The following is a 22,515-nucleotide window of genomic DNA, read 5'->3' as shown; positions in this document are numbered from 1 at the left end:
TCTATCGCATACAAATGCATGCCCGCATGCTCCCGCCTAAACACCTAGTCGTTTATTGCAACAGATAAGGGAATCGAAAGTACTGGAACATCCCAACAAAAGTCGGTACACCAGAATTCGTTCGATTATCAGAGGGACGTATTTTATAAAGTATGTTCGCTTATTTATATCAAAGAAAATTTATCTGCATCTTATCAAAAATGTAGACTTAGATTTAATTCGCACCATTAAAGTAAAAATGCATAAAATCAAACCAATTTCGGATTATAGAATTGCAATTATACAATTGTTAAGTCGTTAATGTAATAAATGAAACCTCTTTTGGAAACATTTTATTCCCAATGTCATATACTTCACATATTTTGAATTTAGTATGTTCTAATATATGTTTTCATAAATTTTGAAAATATATTTTTAAACCCCTTTTTACGACAATAGCGCGGTCGCAGTAGTATGAAATTTCGCACACTTAAGTGACTATTCCGAAGTCAAAAGAGTGAATAAAATAACAATTGACGTCTTTTATAAATTTTTATTATTAACTAAAAATATTTAAGGTTGTACAAATTAGCCTTAAATATTTTTAGTTAATATATTTTTAATTTCCTTCAGCCTTTTTTCAAAAAACAACAACTTACAATATAATATTTAATAATGGAGTTTAACTTTTTGCATTTAGACCACTGTTAAACTAGAGGCAGGTCTAACTTTAGACCAGAGACGAATCACGGTTTAGAGATAAACTTCGTTTTGTAATAAGGAATACTTTGGTCAATGGTTTATTACTAGTGCTAAACCAGATTTATCTTTTTGTAATAAGACAGTTTAAGTTTATATACAGTAGGAGTACAGAATGTTAATCTTTTAAATTTTAATTAAATTAGGAATTAAGAATAGATTGAATGTATTTGACAAAAACACGCATATATACTCTTTTATTTATTGCTAAAGTCTGTGGTCAAACTGAGAATTCATATTGTTTGTCTTTAATAGTAATTTCGACCACTGGGTGATCACTAGTTTAGATAATTCAGCAACCATATTAGAACTAATTTTGTGTACCTTCTATTTTTATCCAGGACAATTACTCTAATTCATCAAAACCTCTTCTTCTATATCTTAAATCAAAATTTCTGCTAATTTTGATTTAAGATATGGATGAAGAACCAGCTGCTGATATCCAAAGTTATCAATATTGCTATTCAAATTTGTATAAAAAACATTATGCAGATGTTGCACCGTGAGAATGTTGACCAAAAGATTAAAAAAATAACACATAACTATGCACAAATACTGTCCTCGTCTTAAAAAACTGTGGGGCACATTTTTTCACCCCACGTATTTGTTCTGTATGAGTTTTTATTCAAATCGCGAGACGTGTACACCCCTAAGTTTTTTGCCAAACAATGCTTTCTTTTCTTTGGCCGTGTAATTTATTTTTATTTTTTTTAACGGTCCACGGACGAATGCCCCGGGGTCATAGGTGAGGATTACTGGTTCTCATGGACTTTTTAAAGTTATCTCCTTTGTTTGATAGACATCTGCCCCTTGGACGGTGTCTTTTTATTGATGAGAGGATGTTGCGATTTTTTCGCGTGAGAATTTTTTGGCGATTTTTTATCTTTCATAAATGATTTTAGGATACGAGTCAAATAATATACTTACATAAAACATATATTCATAATTATATAATAATATTTATCTTATCATTGGTTTATTAAGAGGAACCCGCAAGTTTTTTGCTCGTTCTTACACATAATTTAAAACACAGCTTTCCGAATGCACTCATTATGTATAATAGATTAAAAAAACATGCATGACTTTCTAAAATTTTCTATTCAATTAATACAATTTGCGCTTTGTGAAAGTTAAATTAATGAAAAAAACATATACCGAATGTATATAAATTGTATAGAAATATAATAAAATGTTATAGAAATATAAATTTATGTTTTCATATTTGTTACTAACACCCGCTTAAATGGTTGCAGACATCCAAAATAAAATTTATAAAACTTAATTACTTATTATCTGAATTCACCAACTTTTGTTAGCGTCATATTTTTTTTAATAATCTCTAGGTAATTTATTCTATAACATTTAAAACAGAACATTACACGCTATTCAAACTATTATTTTGACAAGTTGGCTATCCAGCTGAAACAAAAACGCATCGTCCCATGACGTCACGGCGATATCTCATTTTCTACCCGCATAACGAAAGCACAATATGAGGACAATCGATAATTCTAAACGCGGCCACGTGTGCACTGGCAAGACCATTGTTTCTGTTTTACGTGCCCCATAATGGCGCAGAGGATGTTTTCTTTCCGATGCTTTTGATTAGTGTTTGTATAAAAAAGAAAAAGTTAAAATTTTTGATCATTTCAAAAATGACGTCATACATTCACGTAATCCTTATTCATTTGATTTTGAAATTTGAATTTAGAAGCACTTGTAATTTATCACATAAATTTGTGTGTTATATTATTGCAAAGAAATAAAAGTAAGTATCGCATTTGAAAAGTTTTTCTACCCTAATCATGTAGTACTGCGTTATCGTTTTTCTCAGCAGACGTAGATGTATTTATTTATATTTATTTTTTATCGTATCAAAATACATAGAATTCAAATTTATGAGTTTTTTTATACTGGAATAATTAAGTTTAGTTTATTTTGTCAAGTTCATTGCTCTTATAATATCTCAAGGAAGAGAGAGAATATACTATATTACATATTATTATTGTGTATTCATCCATAGTAACATTATAAATACGAAAGAGTGCCTATTACTGTCTATCTCTCACTCTGTTTAATACCTTTTCACTACTAAAGGGCTGAAGGGATCTTAATGAAATTTGATGTGAGGATAGTTTGGATCTTTTCTCTCAAAAAGCAAACAAAGTCGCAGGTAATGGCTAGATGATATTTACAGGAAATAAAACCAGATCCGCCTTTCATCTAAAAGTATCTAACGATACCAAAGTAAATATTTCGAATTTTTGCAAAGGCTTTGGATACAATACTCGTGTAAAAAGCAACGTTGACATTTTGCACAAAGCTGTTTGATGGGTGCATCTTAGCCTTGCGTTCCAAAAAAGTTATCGTTTAAAAAATGGGTATTACACATGTTGAAAATAAGGTATCTATCGAATGTAAAGGATTATGAGATATTGTCCTGTTAACAATGGGACAAAACTCTCTGCAGGCACCTGGTTGATTTTTTAGACATGTCATGATAAAGTCAACATATAAAAAAATGGCTGCACCGTCGAAGGGTTTGGACATAGGGACAGGGTGCGGGTTCAATTCAATTCGCAGTAGCATTTATAGATAGCCCATTTTTTAATGGTTTGTATGATTTGTGGGATCTTTGATAAGGATCCTATTCTCTTTTATTTATATATTAATGCGTGAAGCAAAAACGAAAATTGCGCGGACGGAGTTATATGAAATTTCGTACATTTATGGTTTATATAGAGGAGTACATAATACTACTGTTTTTTTTAATAATGCATAAAAATTTCAATCAATAAAAAAACATACACTACCATGTATTTGCCACACACATGCATATAATATACTCTTTTGTTTATTGTTACAGTCTGTGGTTAAATTGATAATAAAAAAAAATATTTGTCTATAGTCTTACTGAATGTTCAATTAATTATGTTCGAATTTTGACCCTGGGCATTAAAATAATAACATAGGTAAGCAGAGCTTGTATTATATATATATATATACTAGACAATTGTCAGAAATAAAAAAAAAACATTTTTTAAAGTACATTTTAAATTTTTTTTCAAATTTCAAAAGAACTTGCATCGTGCAAGCAATCGCACCCGCTACCATCGAAAATAAAGCAGTATGCTAAACCGCTATACCATCGAGGCCAGTAAAATATTTTAACAGTAGTATGCGCACACGCATATTCTATACATATACTGCAACACGACAGTAAGTACAGACGGACAGATGCGAAACCCCTTACTATATATAGGTACGGTATAAGACATAAATTATTTAAATTTGACTTGTAATATTGTACGGGCATGACACAGGATATGCATAAAAGGGTTGAAAAAAATGTGGGGTGTGATTTTTTATGCGAGGGTCATTTTGTTTGGCTAGCGTTAGTTGCAGTATTCGTTTAACGAACTATTGAATATTTAAATTGTACGATAAATTTCGCACGATGATTAAGCATTTGTAATAATTTTGTAGTGAGATGAAAGATAGAAAAGTTACCCAGCAGTAGGGTAAGAAACATACTGAAAGCAAAAAATATATAGTGTAGTGGTATTATTCTACAATAAAAGTAAACACATATTTTTCCAGTAATATTCTACATACACATACATCTCTATACATGCATTGCTGTTAGTAAAACTTTGGTATCTTGTCATACTAATAATCTATTAAGATTTATTAATTTAAAAGTAAAATATGTAGTTGTCAGTAATGTGACAAAGTGCTAACGTATTTCCAAATTATTTCAACTACAGTATGTGTACGGAAGAGTTTCTCTGTACGTATGTTACCTTTTCAAGTCTAAACGGTTGATTAACTTAAAGATACATTGTATTTTGAGGACTGACAACTTTAAAAACAATATTGTATATAATGCATTATTACTGAAAATGAAGACATTCAGTGTTGAGACTTAAATTATAAAAGTAATATAAACTAAAATAATAGCTTCTTTGTCATTTAATATTATCTCAAAAGAGCAGACAAAACCGCGTGTAACAGTTAATATACAATGTTTCCACTCCTCATATAATACAGAATCGTTATAATAAATAACGTACCAAGTGCAAGACACGTCTCAATTGACACATCGACTGACGAAAGTGAATGGGATGCTTTATCTATTGTGATTGTCATTTAAAAGATCGTGTCATACACAGTGCAGTGGCGAAATATAACGAGTAATATCGTTATTCTATTTTGTATTGCAGTTTATAACCGAATTGTAGCTTAATTATTTACTAGATCATTTTTGTATACTACATGCAGTCGTATAAAATCACTAGTTTTTACTTACTTTTTACTTTGTCACAGTAATATCTTTGCCTGCTCCATATATTTTTATATAATATCGAAAATCTTTTAATGTGACAAGGTAGTAGACGTGTATAGAATTCCATGCTCTCAATACCAATTAAAATGAAATTCATATTTGGAATGCAATGTAAATATAGAACCATTGATTTTGAATTACGAATTCAATATAAAATTTTAAATATGGAACGATATAATTCATACAAAAGTTTAATTTTTTAATTATGATAGCCAATTAATTGTTCAGTCATAGACAATAAATAATTTACATAATAACATACTAGTTACCATTAACACCGTAACTCCCATAAATTGCCTTTTATAAAAATTAACCGCCTGTCCCATAGCCCAGTTAGTGACGATAATGGCCTGTTTTTTGTCATTGTTTTTACTAACCCCTTTTTAATTTTTTTCCATTCCAGTAGCCCTCTTTGCGTTGTTTTTCAATTCTTTTTTCTGTATAACATTGGCCGGATTTATGTCATCTATTTTATATTAAATTACCGTTTTGTTGGGTGGGTAATGAATATGCGGGAGCCATTACAGTTATGCAATTGTACACTGAAAACGAGTGAATATTAGAGAGATTTTTTTTATTGTAACGGCTGTGTTGTTTTTTAAGCGGATGTTATTTCTTCTCCTATTTTCGACACAGTTTGAACATGTTAATATTATTTATATACATTTATTTAAATTAGGTAATATATGTATATTTATTTTTGTTATACATTTATACAAAAATAATTTTATATATATTTTATATTATTTTTATTTATATATTAGTTTAACGGCCTCGATGATCTAGCTGTTTTGTTCACCATCTTTCTTCCAATGGTTGCGGGTTCTATTCCTCGTACGGTATAAACATTTGTATTCATTCTAAATTAATACAAACATGAGTATGATTGTTTTCATTAATCTGGGTGTCTCCTATGTACCTATTGTAATACATCTTGTACCCATAACACAGGCTCTATTTACCTTGGGACTGGATGGCACTGTCTGAATACTATTTCCATCTATCAAGTCCTATAATGTGTAAACTGTGGTTGTAATTTTGAATCTAAGCTACGAATTAGAAGTAGATATTTCATGGACTATATGCGGACTGGTGAATTTTTTATCTGTTTTTTTCACTTCCACATGCACTACAATTAATTCCCTCTCGACGGTGGATGCAACAAAGAATCGCGAGGATGTATCTACCCACAGATCTCATTCTGAATGGGACACCGCGTGAGAAAATTTAAAAAACGCACTCGCATGTCCGTATAAAAAGAATCCACTCGTACCAATATTGAAAACGCTGCGTATCTTACAAGTATAGAGTACAATACTGCATACACCTTGATGTACCGAAGATGTTTTAAAAAATGTGCATAATGTTTTTATAAACACATTCACAGTGTGTTCAAAAAGTTTGGGGTGCGTTCTGGTTTGGGACTCGCGAGCAATGGCAGTGGATGTCAAAGATTTCAATAAATTTTTAAGTTAGATTAATAATGTTTTTTTTTATATTTAATATTATTATGTGATATTACACTTAAAATATATATGTATTGAATGAAGAATTTGTGATCATTGTTAGACCTACTTTTACACTACGTATTATATATATATATATATATCCAGTCTGAAGAGTTTATTAGATGTCATTAAAAATTATATATGATAAAATATGAGGTAGAGTTTTTTTAACTACACAAATTTCTTAAAGTGATATACATACATAGAATGTAGAATACAATTTAGTACCTACATTCGACTTATTTTTTTTAATTTTATATAATTTGTTTAATAGTTTTGATTATACTTCGCATGTTTATTGTTTTTCAGTGCCAGTCGGCAAAGTTTGAGAACATTTGATACAAATAAATAGATTCCGTTTCTATACGAGAGTTTTTATTAAAATTTCTCCCGGCGAGATTGGTGATGCTTTTTTTTACACGGAAGCAAACACTGTACGACTTCCGTTCTGTTTTTTATTAATATTCTAAAATGGGTCGTTAATGTAATTAAATTAGAGTCTCCATTATAATATGAGAGAATTGTATGAAGTAATTAAATAAGAAATGGCTCACACATACACACACAGATTGCAGTAGCTTGGTTTCGGCGCGTAAGCATGTTTTATGCAAACAAATAGCAAAATCTGTGAAAATGAGGATAATAATAATAGATATAAATACTTACGTATACATATACCCATACCCATACATAATATACAGATAAAACACCTATACAAACAATCATGAATACAATGTTTGAACCATACGTGGAGTCGTACCCGCGACCATCGGTAGCTTTACTTCCGTGTGTGCTAAACCGCTGGACTACCGAGGCCGTCATTTTTCAGCGGAAATAGATAGAAATTATTTATTTTAGACCAATACATGTTTAGTGGAAATGTAGAAATACTATTTTTTTGTATTAATTGTTTTATGTATGTAAAAAGCAAGTTTGACAATATAAAAATGTCTACATAATTATGTGGGATGTAGCTGGCAGCTAATCCGCCATTCTTTTTATAAATATTAGAATCACTAGCTACTCACCCTGGCTTCGCACGGGTGTACATGTATTATATATATAAACCTTCCTCTAGAACTCTCACTCTATCTATTAAAAACCGCTTCAAAATCCGTTGCGTAGTTGTGTACATTTAAGCATACATAGGGACGGACAGACAGCGACAGCGACTTTGTTTTACAGTATGTAATGATTTTGATACCATTTTTTTATATATTGCTTTTGGCTTCTTTGTACATATACATACCTATATAATTATTACTGATTTTAAATATAAGATATTCTTTTCTGGCTCCAGTCACTTTGATTTCAGTTGACGTGTGAGTATATCTCACGTCAACCTACATTGTTTCAAATAAATATCCGTTCATAATTTTCTAGTATGTCACCTCTCGTCTCATATATTTACACATACCGTGACGCTTCCTGTCGTAGTTTTTTACGCGCCAAAGTTCCCACAGACAACTCTCAGTTTTTTATCTTTTTTTTTCATGTAGATTAGAGTAACGGTAAAAATCTCCCCCCTAAGGATGATTTAATTTATTTCTTCGCTACACAAAAGATGATGCGGTCGGTCTTTGTTTGTGATTGTTATGGTAAAAAAAAAGTGCACGCAGGAGATGTATCCTATGTGGTACGGGAAATCCTCGAGTTCAATTAGGTGCAATTCAATCGATACGGGAATTTGTTAGACTTTTTAACATTCATGTGTTATTTTTTTAAGTTTTTTTATTTAGAATACGGTTTCTACATTAGATAACCGTTATTTTCTAAGATATATATATAAAAACTATAATCATCTTGGTACAAAATAGTGATGTAAAATATTAGTTGGAAGGAGGATTCATGGTGGGCACCACCCTCAGCCTTTAGTCGACTAAGAAGAAGAAAAACTGTAAATTACAGTTTGGATACTATAATTTTTAGTATACTTTATATTATTTTATGATACATTTGTAAAGTATTTTTATAATACATTTTATAAAATACTTATTAATTATTTCACAATTATAATAATAAATTTTGAAGATATATTTTTCAAGTTGTTTTTGACACTGTATCGTTATTATTAATATTGTATAAACCTATATATATTTACCTGTATATATATATGATGATGTAACAAAAAATACAATGCAGCAACACACAGTGCATAAATCAACAATGTAATTATTTTTTGTGACAACCATATTACGAGACGTTGTTTTTCTAAACAATGAGCAAATAAAAAAAGCACTGAAAATCAAACCCCAAAGGGTTCTTCAAATTAAACCGTCATTAGAAATTTCATTAAAAAACAACGCTAACGTGAGAAAATTAAACCTGCAACTTTTTTATGCCTAAAACTGGTTAGAATCGCAACCGTTGCACTCATTTGCATGCGATTTATAAAAAAAATATGGCTGTCACGATCTGACACCGTGTAATTAAAGAAAAAAAAAAACAGGGCACAGGCACCGCAGGCTATTCTGCCCTATTCTATTCGATCTTTTATCCGTGGGTCAGGTAAAGTGCACAGAAAGCCGGATACAATGCACTCCGGATTTCCTCTATAATACAAGGACCGACCTTTGCCTCACGTGCAGATTCAGACAAATCATGATTTTCTCTGGGCGTGATTGATTTTCGAGATAGTTTTGTGATATCCGTTTTTGGAGATATTGGTTCGGATGATCGCTTCCGGTAACTGCCTTTTTATTCTGGCCAATTTAACATTTAAGTATGCATAAGTAAATTAAATTAGTAAGACATAAAAAGACGCTTACCTAATTCTTTACAATACAGATTAAATTTCGTAACAGATTAATCCAGCAGCTTTGCAAAATTATTTAAATAGCAAATTTTGATATTTTTAAATATGGAATGGGTAATATGGTATAATGTATATAACCCTGTTAGGTCTACCTAAAAACAGCTCTATTAATTCCTGTATATAATTCATGAATCAGAAGTAAGATTAATTATCTGATTTGCCATTGTACCACTATTTTATAATACCCAGAAATATCTTAACCTCATTTAAAGTACCTACCCATTGCTGCTCAATATCATGGTTAAAGTTACATTAGAGCATAAATAAAATTGATAAGATATTTTTTTAATAATAATATTTAATAATTATACCTAAGACGACTATTCTTTTGATTAGTTTTGATTTAGTTAGTTTTGCTTTAAATTTAGTTTGTGTAATGTTGTTTGGTCAATTGCAAAACAAATAAATTTACTCATATTTACTAGACGAGAGCTTTAATGAAAATCTATATCGAGCAATTACTGAACTAGTGGCATTATATAAAAACGACAAAGCGCAATAAAGTCAACAAAAGCAACCATAAATTGCGGAGATTATGCAACGGCACGGCTTACGTCCTCTTCCTGGCTTTAGGGCCATAAATTTCATTCCACTGCAAGGTGGTCTGACAAATTTGCGGTCGTTTCTAACTACAAACGGGCATTTTTACCCTATTAACGCCACAGATTAAACAAACTACCTACAAGATTCGCAATCAGTCTGACAGCGCGTCAATATTGAAAAAAGTATTTTCTTACTCTACAGTCAATCGTGTCAGAGCAGTAAATTTTATAATAAACTACTGTCTGTCCGATGAAAAAATGGGACTATTTGACAAGCGTTCGGACACCGATCCTTTTTTTGTTGTCTCCTTTTTTGTTTGTTGTAAATTGTCGCGTAATTGTTTTTGGACAACAGAGATAAATTTTGTAAAGTTTGTTGTAATGTTTTGACTGCTCCGACAATGAAACAGTAGTAGTCCCATTGAGATTTGTGGGTGTATTGACAGCTTTTACAGAATGGTGAAGTGTTATCTTTTGTTAAAGATAATGGCCCTATTTAACAAATTAGTACTACAAATAAGCATTTAATTGAATAACTAGTAGTCCAGTATTGAAAGGAGTAATATTTCATTTTTACGCATTTTAATGTATAAAGATATTTTGATTAAGTTTTTTATTTATTATGAGCTTCTTAAAGACACTCGCGAATTTATTTTCCACAACTTCTGTAGGTATTTCAGAGAATCTATTTTTAATGTTTAAGAAATGATGTATACTTATACAATGCCTTATACGAATCTCGAGTTACTAACTCCAAAGGCTTATTATGTCCGTTATATCAGATTTTAGATTTGTCATATTATTTGTCACTTAAAAATATGGTATTTATCTTTGGCCTAGACTTAGGAATGTATAAAGGAAGTCTGTGCAATATTTTTGATAGATAGATACATGGATAGAATATGCATATTTACTTTTAAAAATCTAAACATTTGTATAAATAAAATAAGGCAGCCTTATCGTTAACAGCAATATTTTCAAGGCGATCTTAGAGCAACAGAAAAAATCGTGAGTAGCGTATACAATAATATGCTTTTTTAATTATCTAGATGTGTATTAGACGCACCTATTTGCATTTGTAACCTGTGGTTGCAATTCAGCGGTTGACCACAACGCACGAAGTGTGAGTGGTCATGCTTGCGCGGCGCTGTGTCGTCGAGCATTACTCGGGTAATTTGATGACGGTAATCATTTGTTATTATTGTTTGCAGTATCGCTTTTTTACCGTTTATGTTTTAGACTAGCTAACGTTACTGACTTCGTTCATATATTACCTATTTATGGATATATCAAGTGTTATTCTCACTATGGGGGCAACAGTCGATAATGACTCTGCCTATATCTTAACTGGGCGAACAGTCGCGAGGATAAGTATGTCATTACGTAGATATAATAGTTTTTAATAATTTGAGTGTATAATAGACACACTTATTTGCATTTGTAACCTGTGGTCGCAATTTAGCAGTTGACCACAACGCACGAAGTGTGAGCGGTCATGCTCGCGCGGCGCTGTGTCGTCGAGCATTACTCGGGTAATTTGATGACGGTAATCATTTGTTATTATTGTTTGCAGTATCGCTTTTTTACCGTTTATGTTTTAGACTAGCTAACGTTACTAACTTCGCTCATCTCTTTTAATTGTCGTACTTGCCGTACTTACAACAGATGACAACGACTGTCTCCTCGTCTGAGAGAATATATATATATATTTACGTAGATATAAAACTTTTTTGTATATAGTCTGATGTGTAATAGACGCACCTATTTGCATTTGTAAAAGCATATAGGTATAATGAACTAAAGTGACCAGATAAATAGAACTAAAGTGTATAATATTTATATGGATTTTGGAGTCATAAATTGAATGGTTAAAAAAGTTAAATATATGCTAAAGGGGATATATCTCGTAAATAAATGCTCTTAAGTTTGAGTTAAAACTTGTATTATAAATTTCATAAGTCATTTATTGTTTTTGTTTTTTTATCGAAATAGATTTTATACAAAGTGGACTGCGTCTGCCAAACAGCTTGGCTTGTAAGATTTGTTTCAGTTGGAGGGAGATATGGCAGTGTAATTACATAACATGGAGGCATGAAGTTATAGTTCTCCGGAATGACAGCACATAGAGTTACCACGACCAACATGCTTGCAGAAGCAGCACCTTGTTTGCAGTATCTACTTTTATTTTGTTAGTATGGATAACATTAGTACACTCAAAGTATAGTATAAATTTAATATTATTATTATCATAACTTATTTGATCTTAACATTCCGACCACAGGCATTGCAAATGAACATTTGTTGAGAATATCGTGTCTGAAGATAATATCAGTGTAATAACCGTTCATCTATTTGTTTATTACACTCATTAGTCAAGGGCTACACATTCAATACTGTATTCTTAAAAAAAGTGTCTGGACCATGAAAGGCAATGCTCATTGTAAGGTTTGTGGTATTTATTATTGTTATGTAAGGACAACTTTTACTTAAGCTAACTCCTATCAAATATACCAACACATATATTTGTATTTTAATCAAATTATCTGATATCTTCCTAGATGTTTAGATAAAATTAGTTTTCATTATGTTAATGTTTATCTTTCTATCTAATATCTAATTTAAATTCAAGTAGAATTAAAAAATTGCAACATGGTTCTTTATTTCTTTAAATATCATTTTATTATTCGTGTCACGATAGTATTACATTTATTAAAAAAATATTCTCTGATATCTTTAATATGAGTAGGGTAGGGCGGGGCTAAAAGGTCCGCGGGTAAAAAGGTCCACCATGCCTATCTCCGAAACTAAGTGCACGTTAGACAACGGAGTGACCGGTGCGTGAAGGGGACGAGGGACGGGTGCGCATGCCGCCCCGCGCAGTGCATTTTCTAGAGCCGGCAAGAGTGTACGCGCAAGTGGTGCGAAAATTACACGTAAGTAATGTTTTAGATTTTACTTAGTTTTAGTCTCATTGTTCGATTTTTAAACTTACGAAACATAATTTCTCTGTATAAATGTTTAGTGGTATTAAGTTTCACGTAGTGCCATTGTTTTTTTGTTTGCATCACCTTGTTTTTCTACATAACCTAAAACAACAGTCCACCTACCATTGGGGCACAATTGGACCTTTAAGCCCCACGAATTATTTTGATTCTATGTATTAATTTCTATTTTATTTTCAGAATGCGGAATTATAAAAAAACCACTGAGCGTGGTACGAAGTCCGTTGAGCTGATGAAGCGAGCGGCTGATTTAGTCGCAAATGAAGATAAATCAATAAGGCAAGTTTGTCGTGACTATGAGATTAGCAGAACTTCATTGAAGAGATTCATGGCGCGGTTAAAGGAAAATCCGGAGTCGCCAAAATTTGGCTACGGCACTCCCAGATTAGTGTTTAACCAAGAACAAGAAACTTCTCTCTGCGAGTATTTATGACACTTGCACAAATCTTTCAATAGGCCCTAAAGATGTTCGTCGCTTGGCTTATGAATGCGCTGTAAAATATAATTTGAAGATTCCTGAGGTATGGCACACAAATAAGATGGCTGGAAAGGACTGGCTGACGGGATTCTTGTCAAGGAATGACCGTCTCTCTATCAGGAAGCCAGAGGCTACTAGTTTGAGCAGGGCCACCTTCTTTCAATCGAACGAACGTTTGTGAATATTTTGATAAATTGGCACACGTGATGGATCGTCACAAATTCAGAGGTTCGTCTATATGGAATGCTGATGAGACTGGTGTCTCGACTGTAAATAAACCTTCAAAAATAATTGCAGCCAAAGGGAAAAGAAACGTCGGGTCTGTCACATCTGCTGAAAGAGGAACTAATGTAACATTGTTGGTAGCTGTTTCGGCAACTGGATCTTCGATACCTCCAATGTTCGTATTTCCAAGAAAGAAATACCAAGATCATTTCGTGCGAGATGGGCCAGCAGAATGTATTGGTGCAGGAAATGCAAGCGGCTGGATGAATACGGAATTCTTGCTTTTTATGAAACATTTCATCACTTATGTGAAGCCAACTAAAGAGTCGCCAGTTTTGCTTTTACTAGACAATCACAGTTCGCACTTGTCAGTGGAAGTGTTGGATCTAGCGAAAAATAATGGAGTAGTGATGCTGTCGTATCCTCCTCATTGTTCCCATATTAGACGTGTCTGTTTTCGGGCCGTTTAAAAGGTATTTATCGTCAGCACAAGATTCATGGATGCGTGGCCACCCCGGAAAAACAATGAGCATTTACGATATCCCAGGCATCGTCCGAACAGCTTTACCTTTGGCACTGACTCCCAACAACATCTCGAAAGGGTTTCAAAAGCTGGGGTTTACCCGTTCAACCGGGAAGTGTTTGATGAGTCGGACTTCGCTCCAAGTTTTGTGACAGACCGACCAAATCCGAACAATCCAACAACGTCTTCTGTACCTAATGAGTCACAGCCGCCTATGTCTACAGAGCCCCAGTTGCCTATTTCTCCAGGTTCACCAAGTTTGTTAATTTCTTCGCAGCCCGAAGTTGTAGCAGTTGTTTCAGCAAGTATATCTCCTGTATCTCCTTCTCAGTTGTCTACAGTAGGGCCTCAGTTGCCTACCGTCTCAGTTTTGCTGTCCTCAAGTGACCTAATGTTGTCTTCTACAGCTGCTGTTGAAAAAGATTGTCTGCCATTAAGGTCCTGTACAGTTCCATCTTCAAACATTGAGCCTCAACCATCTACGTCAGCTTCATCCTTGTTTGCTCAGCCATCAATATTTTCTCCGAATCCATCAGGCCTTTCCCTCAGGCAGGACCGCGTAATGTTACCAGCAGGAAACGACGAAAGGCAGCTATATTAACAGACACACCTGAAAAGGAAGCGTTGTCTTTGGAACAAGAAAATAAAAAGAAGAAGAAAATGGTCTCTCGTAAAAAAGCTGTCTCGAAGAAAAATAAACAAGTGAAAAAAAAAAGATTTTACAAGAAAAAGATACAAATAAAAATAAACAAGTGAAAAGAAAGATTATACAAGAAAAAGATACGAGTTCGAGTTCTGAAGAAGAAGAATGTCTTTGTCTGGAATGCTGCGAGTCATTTGCTGACAGTGTTGCAGGAGAAGGCTGGATTCAATGTAATACCTGTAAAGGTTGGGCCCACGATAAGTGTGCCAAACATCACTCATCATCTCTTGCATACGAATGTAAGAATTGTCAGTCTGATGAAGATTAGTTATTAGTTTTTTGTTGAAAATACTTATTTTTTAAATTGTTTAAGTTGCTAAAGATGTTACCGATTTCTTTTATGAATATGTACGATTTTGAATACTACAATTGTTTTAAGATGTTACCTTTATCAAGATCAAAAAGACCAAAGACCTAAAGATTTGTTATTAAGACTGATTATAACTGTGCCTTATAATTATATAACTTAGTTACCAGTGCAAAATAGGTCGCAACATATCTGTCGATTAAAATATAATAAATATAAAGATTATTTATTTTTATTTATTTCCTACATTTGACCACAAAATATGATTTAGTTGTCGTGGTTCTTTTTACCCCAAGACTTGCGGGGTAAAAAGGACCATTTGATTACATTTTGTATCGCCCATATTGGGCGCATTGGTAAATTCTGGCCGTATTCACCTATGATATAGATGAAGGATTAAACTTTCTATTATTATTAAAGTCTTTCCCAGGAACCTTAAACGTACGTAGTTATGACACAATATACGCAAAATGGACCTTTTAGCCCCGCCCTACCCTACATGTCATATAATTTCTCACTATGATCAAATAAAATTTAAAATAAGAATGCACACATTCCATTTTCGAATATTATTTTTAATAAATAAAATTTGAAAACAGAAATAATGCACACATTTTATTTTGGAATATAATTTCTTAATATTTTAAAGCTGTAATTAAAATATGAAATTTGAAAATAGAATGTGTGCATTCTAATTTCAAATTATATTTCTTTCCAAACACTGACCAGTAATAGGTATACATGTCAATAATGTCTGCGGTGAGTTTCCCTCGCCAGTCGTGAGAAAACCATCGTGCATCATGGTTCCGTAGTAATTGATGTCAAACGGAGACTATTGTGCGGTGAGGCACTTGATGAAACCTGCTGCGTTATTACTATTTATATTTTTCTATTTAAAATAGTACCTAGACTAGTAATAAGAATTCTTCTTTCTTTTAGCCGACTTGAAATGATGAAGGCGTGTGTTTGATTGGCATTTTTTTATATAACTAACTATACGGATCTGAAATTATAGCATCTTAAATTCTTCTAATATCAGAACTTTTGTGATGGGTACTTGACAACTGATATATATTTTCACAAATACATTTTTTGTCGATACATACACATTATACATATTGATATGTACAACCAAACCATTACAAACAATCATACTCATAAATACGAATGTTTATACCGTGTGAGGAATCGAACCTGCGACCATTGGAAGTAAGGCGGTATGCTAAACCGCTACACCACCGAGACCGTCAAATTAAATCATAATTAAATTATATATATATGTATATATCTATATTCGACAGTTGAGTAAAAAACATTCAACATAAGTTCATACACGTCGTAACTTTAATATTAGGTATTATAATTATGATTGTATAAATGATAATTCAAGAATCAGCATGATGGTGTGTGGTCCGAGTGACGATCTTTGTTAATATTTGTACTCATATCAACACCGGGAAAATGCCACGGCCGAGGCTTAATTAGCGAGCGGAGCGATTTCCGACACTGCCGAAGACAAACTAATCTAAATTTAAGAAGTTTTTATTTCGTTATTTTAATAGGATTTTTTGTATTATTTATATATTTTTTTATAATTCTTCTGTTTTACTTCTTTGTACAGATGTAACAAGTATACAATTCTGTCTTACATGAACATATTTATTTGTAGCATTAATTTTGGTAATGTTTTGCCATACAAATAAACATTTTATCTATGTATCTATATATGGAATATAATTTTCCCCACAGTGTCTTTGTGTCATCTCAACTTCAACTTACTGAATTCAATTGTGAAGTTAGTACTTTATTCATTTGTAGCGTATAGATGTATGATGACATATATTACAAGTACTGTCTAAATGACGATAATCCAAGGAAATTAACTACGAATGAGTAACCTACAAAATAATTTCGTATTTTCTTTTTATATATATATAATAATTATAGTCTGTAGTCACCCATCGTGAAAATTCAACGATTTTCAGAGGATTCGTGGAGGTCAGCATTACATTGCTAGATATAAGATCTCTCAAATTGTATAGAAAACTAGTAATACAAATATTTATGCGGTGCGAGGAATCGAACCCACGATCATTGGAAGTAAGGCGATGCGCTAAACCGCTAGACCACTGAGGCCGTCTTATACTATTGTTGTTATAACTTTTTCAATAATGAGCAATGTCTACTAAAACACACAAAACTAGTCATTACAAATAAAAATGTTATATACTGTAGATACTGGCTAATCAGATATGTATTCTTTATCCCAAATTTGTATTTAAATTTATATATTTATCTTGTTTATATTTCAATGTCCACGAGTGACAATTGTTATCTTATATATATATTCTCTATTAAAAAAAAAACCGCTTCAAAATCCGTTGCGTAGTTTTAAACATTTAAGCATACTTAGGAACGGACAGACAGCGTCCGCGACTTTGTTTTATATTATGTAATGATTATTAATAGTTATGTTATTGCATTTTTTTATTTGTATTCGTTTATACTTCAATGTCTTGACAATCGTTCCTAATATATATTCCAAGTCTTTTTCTGTATTTTCTTTTTATCTATACACGTATAAAATAACTACAATGAAAAAAAAACAACTTTGAGGAATAAATATAGCATTTTTTAAATTAAGAACTGTGTTTACATTTCTATATTCTCATGGAATTTCTATATTCATTAACATATTGTGAGTATTTAAAATTCGCTTCTCTCGTCAACGTAACCTCACCACAAACATCAAGACGCGAGATAAATTTACAACCTGGCTTTTCAGTCAGTGATGCCCTTCGCGGTCACCATATCCCAAACTAAATAGAGCCAATGTTATCTTTTACGACACAGGCCGGTTATTACATTATTTGCCTTACGAATCTAACATGTTGTTTTTGTACTTTTATACATTTGACGAGGCGTGGAATATGCCGATTGTATTTTTAAACTACTGCCGACCGGATTTGCGCTGTTATATAGTGTACTAGCTGTTTTACACGCACAAATTTCAATATACAATATAGCCTATGTATTATTCTTATGTATAAGTTATATCATTGTAAAGTTTCATCAAAAGCCATTCAGTAGTTTTTGCGTGAAAGAGTAACAAACATTCATACTTAGAAACTTTTACGTTTATAATATTACTAGCTACTCGCCCTGGTTTCGCACGGGTATACATGTGTTATATATAAACCTTCCTCTTAAATCACTCTATCTATTTAAAAAATCCGTTGCGTAGTTTTAAATATTTAAGCTTACACAGGGACGGACAGACAGACTGAAAAATACAATAAATCAATAAAAGTATTCTTTTGTTTATTGTTAAAATAAGTGATCAAATTGAGAATAGATTAATATTGTTTGCCTTTTATATTATTTGTCTATAGTCTAACTGGATGTTAAATTAATTATGATCAAATTTTGACCCCTGGGTCTATTACCTACTTTCTCGATACGAAAATTCAAGTAAGATAGATACAAATAGTATGTTATATATAGTATGTATGGATAAATTGATATTTTAAACATATTATACAGAAATATTCCATCTAAAATGAACAAACAGGGTGTAATTATTGGCAGTTACTTAAAACATTATTTCCTAGCCGAGAATCAAACCCATGACGATATCAACGTTAAGTAAAATACCTATCACTGTGCCATTGAGGTCGTCTTAGTGAAAATGCACCGTACTAGACTGCCGGGATACAACTTACCAACAGAAAGAATATTACGAAAGCAGTTTCGCCACAAACGTTTCGTGTCTCACTCAGTTTAGTTTTAATTTCAATTTGCTGCTTGTGTCCAAGCACGAACTGCGAATAATGCTTGGTCTACACTATAAAACATATCCAAGTTATAATAATAAACTGCAATAACTGCCGAAAACAGAGTATTAGAAAATGGACTTTATGCTTTGGTTTTAAAGTGGATATTCCAAAAAATACAATTTACAATTACTAAGCAAATTAGAATCTAGATTAAAAATGATTCTTTTACCATTTTTGTGTAATTGGAATAACAAACAAACTGATGGCCCATCTGTTGGGAACTGGTAAATATTGTTTATAGACATGAACAGCAAATGTACATCACGTTATCACGTGATGCCGTGATATCGTCTATGTATTGTCATTTCAGAAGACTAAGATGTCATGCCTGTTATTCTGTAATTTCATTGAGCTATATCATCTTTCAACCGAAATACAGCTAACATAGCCATCTGCTTGTTGGTTGAAATATGTAGGTGAGACTGAGGTAACCCACGTAGACTTTTCCCATAGACTACGTAACAAACAATGACACTAATAAAATTATATATAAATAATAATTTTTCTTTACATCTTAATAATATTATGAACGCGAAAGTTTGTAAGTATGAATGTTTGTTACTCTTTCACGCAAAAACTACTAAACGGATTTTGCTGAAACTTTACATTAACATAGCTTATACATCAGAATAACACCTAAGCTATAATTTAAAAAGATATGTAAATTGGGCGATATATGATGATAAGTGTGATGCAGACAAAGTCGCGTGGGTCAGCTAGTATATAAATAAATATATTAAATTTACAACTATAATAGTGTAAACTCAACTTAATAACTTAATATCATAGTAAAGATGGACGCAATTAGAGTGCGGTTGAGTTACAACACTAGCCAACATTATCCCACTCTCGCAAATCTGTTCCACCCTTTATTTTTCGTTGATGAAACATAATATAAATATGTATGCGTATTAAGTGTATATGTTAACATCGACAAGCAATATTTCCCAGACCCAAATACATTCAATACCTTATCTAGAATGCTCTAGCACACAATAAGTATGTAATTAATCTATATATTAACATTTTTTTATTTATTTAAATATATTATATACTCTATGTCTGACTATAATATCTGAGAATTTCCATCCCTGATCACTTTATCAGATCCTAATTTGGTGACAAGAGGAGTACATAAATCGATCTAGGTAGGTAAATTATTCGATGAACTTACTTTTAAAAATATGCATAGCGTTCGAATATAGAACGTCCTCCATTTTGAAATAATTTAAAATTGGAACATTTATTCTTTGTAATATTACTTTTTTTTTAATTTTGGAAAAGTACTTCCAAACAAAAATGGAATATTGGAAATCCGACCATAGTTGGCGAATATGTCTATGAATATTAAATTTAATTATTACTTACATTTCAATAACATAAATATCGATCAAATATAGAACGTTGTTCTTGAAGTAATTTAAAAATGGAACATTTGTTCTTTATAATAATACTTAATAATTCTGAAATTATATGAATTTTGAATTTGGAATAAAAAGCAGGATTTGTGTGCATAAACATTCACGTTTTCAGTACAAATTGTGGCGCATTTGAAAGGACATGACGCGTGGCAGTAATGTATGTATCTGGCACACGGTAAGCTACTCGTGACCAGGTATGTAGCTGATTACATAATGAGTTTCAGTTCAGGTTTTGGTGCTTAATTATGTATTTGGATTTATGGAAAACTTTAATAGCTGTGCTTGTATTGTTTGAAGGATATTTGTGTGTTTTTAACGAAAAGGGAGGTGTTACGAGTTTGAATTTTTTGTGTCTGCGGCATAGGTCCTAAATAAAGTAACATAATAATTAACAAACATCTAAATTAAGGCTAATACAAAATATGTAATAATAAATTTATTTATATATGTAATTTCACCTTTTTTTACGCCAGAAAAATCTTCATAGAGACCACGCCGATTGTGGGACCGATGGGAACAGCCGGATTGACGGCTATTCTTCCTCAGACATCACCGAGACCATGGGAATGCCTTCGCATTTGCCTCAGATCCCTACATGATTCCCATCAAGACATGCAGAGAATAAGCCTTTGCACCACCTTCTGAACCTCAATGGATCAAATTTTCGGACAGTTATATTTAATTTTATCTACGTGTTCTTGCTAAACACATCATGTAGTTGAAATACCTACTTTCTTCTCTATTTCTACTATTTGCTACGTTCGTTGCCCCTCGGTAGCTTTATAGTCTACTTATAGCTGACCCTGAAAGAGTGAAAATTTAGGGTTGTATGTATTTAGAAAAAATGAAAATAAATGTTAGGAGTGAGCAACCCTTATCACTTACAGGTATGAAAGATAAATAGCAGCCGATTCTCAGACCTACTGTTCAGTAGGTGTAGGCATGTATATATAATTTCATAGAAATCGGTCAAGGCGTTTCGGAGGAGTATGGTAATTGGTAACTAACTTTGTGAAACGAGAATTTTATATGTAAGCCTTACCTAGTCCCATCTCTATTATATTAGAATACACGTAGATAAACGTTGCTTTGTATACTATCCAACCATTCTGATTATGTTGAGGGGCGCGTTGACAACTCATTATATTTTTATCAATATATTTTCTTGTTGGAAATACAGGAAGCATCCTAACAGATGGTAACTAATAGTTGCAGTCTCTACAATCATTAATACAGATTCGTGTACGTCCGAATAAGCAATAACATTGGATACAATACACAAATAAGGTCCACACCATCCTCCAAAAATTGTTACATAAATTTTGATTATAAGTCTTTATGGCGAAGGTTGAAATTTGGATGTATGATTGCCTATATTGGGAGTGAAGTTGTGTTGAATGTTGTACTTTATTCGGACGATCATTAGCTATTGATATATCGCGTGTATGTCACAGGATATGATTATAATGTCTACGATAATTTAGTTTGTTTTTGCTACGAAGGGATAATCATATTTGTTCTGCAGTAGCGTGTCATTATGATGTAGTTCTAGAATGGTTTGTCCAAATTGTTCAATTTTGCATCGTACAGTTTATTTATAATGCTCTGTAATGTACAAAGATTGAACTGTTTCAAAAAAACATTTTATTTTATATAGGAAATTAGGATCAAAAATTTTATGATATAAAAAAATGTACATTTGAATTTTTTGCCGCTTCTTCTCAACTGAAGTAGCTAGCCAAACTGGATGGTAAGGATTTTGATGAAAAAATATAATATGCTCAAGAGACCTAATGGTTCTATTATAATAAATAATTTTGATTTTGAGTTTATATTGTATATGGTTTACGACAACAGTATGTAATTTTATGTTATCTGTGGTTACACCAATCTAAAATCATAAGCATATGTTTATATAGTTTGTATTTAAAATATAAAATACTCTTTTTACATTCTATCACAATGACTAAAAATGAAACTACAATACTATGAGCTAGAACTAGAAGGTAGCTTATACTATCTTCTAGAGGAATAGGGTAAAGACAATATATCTACTTAAGAAATTGTTGGGG

The 22,515-nt window shown here is 32.1% G+C and overlaps 1 protein-coding gene across 1 annotated transcript; it reads left to right on the top strand.

Annotated features, from left to right (window-relative positions):
* The first annotated feature begins 13,634 nt into the window (after positions 1-13,634).
* On the top strand, positions 13,635-14,123 carry LOC131854549 (uncharacterized). Its single transcript, XM_059205672.1, has one exon. It carries the CDS (start codon positions 13,635-13,637, stop codon positions 14,121-14,123), a length of 489 nt encoding a protein of 162 aa, XP_059061655.1.
* Positions 14,124-22,515: the final 8,392 nt, after the last annotated feature.

This window comes from Achroia grisella, unplaced genomic scaffold, assembly GCF_030625045.1.
Source record: "Achroia grisella isolate CSIRO2021 unplaced genomic scaffold, CSIRO_AGI_Agris_v1 utg1062, whole genome shotgun sequence".
NCBI classification, from domain to species: domain Eukaryota; kingdom Metazoa; phylum Arthropoda; class Insecta; order Lepidoptera; family Pyralidae; genus Achroia; species Achroia grisella.
Note: the sequence above shows the minus strand (reverse complement) of the source record. Positions and strands in the feature narration are given on the sequence as shown.

Excerpts from the sequence above, each read along its gene's own strand:
- LOC131854549 (XM_059205672.1), top strand. The coding sequence starts at position 13,635 with ATGGATCGTCACAAATTCAGAGGTTCGTCTATATGGAATGCTGATGAG.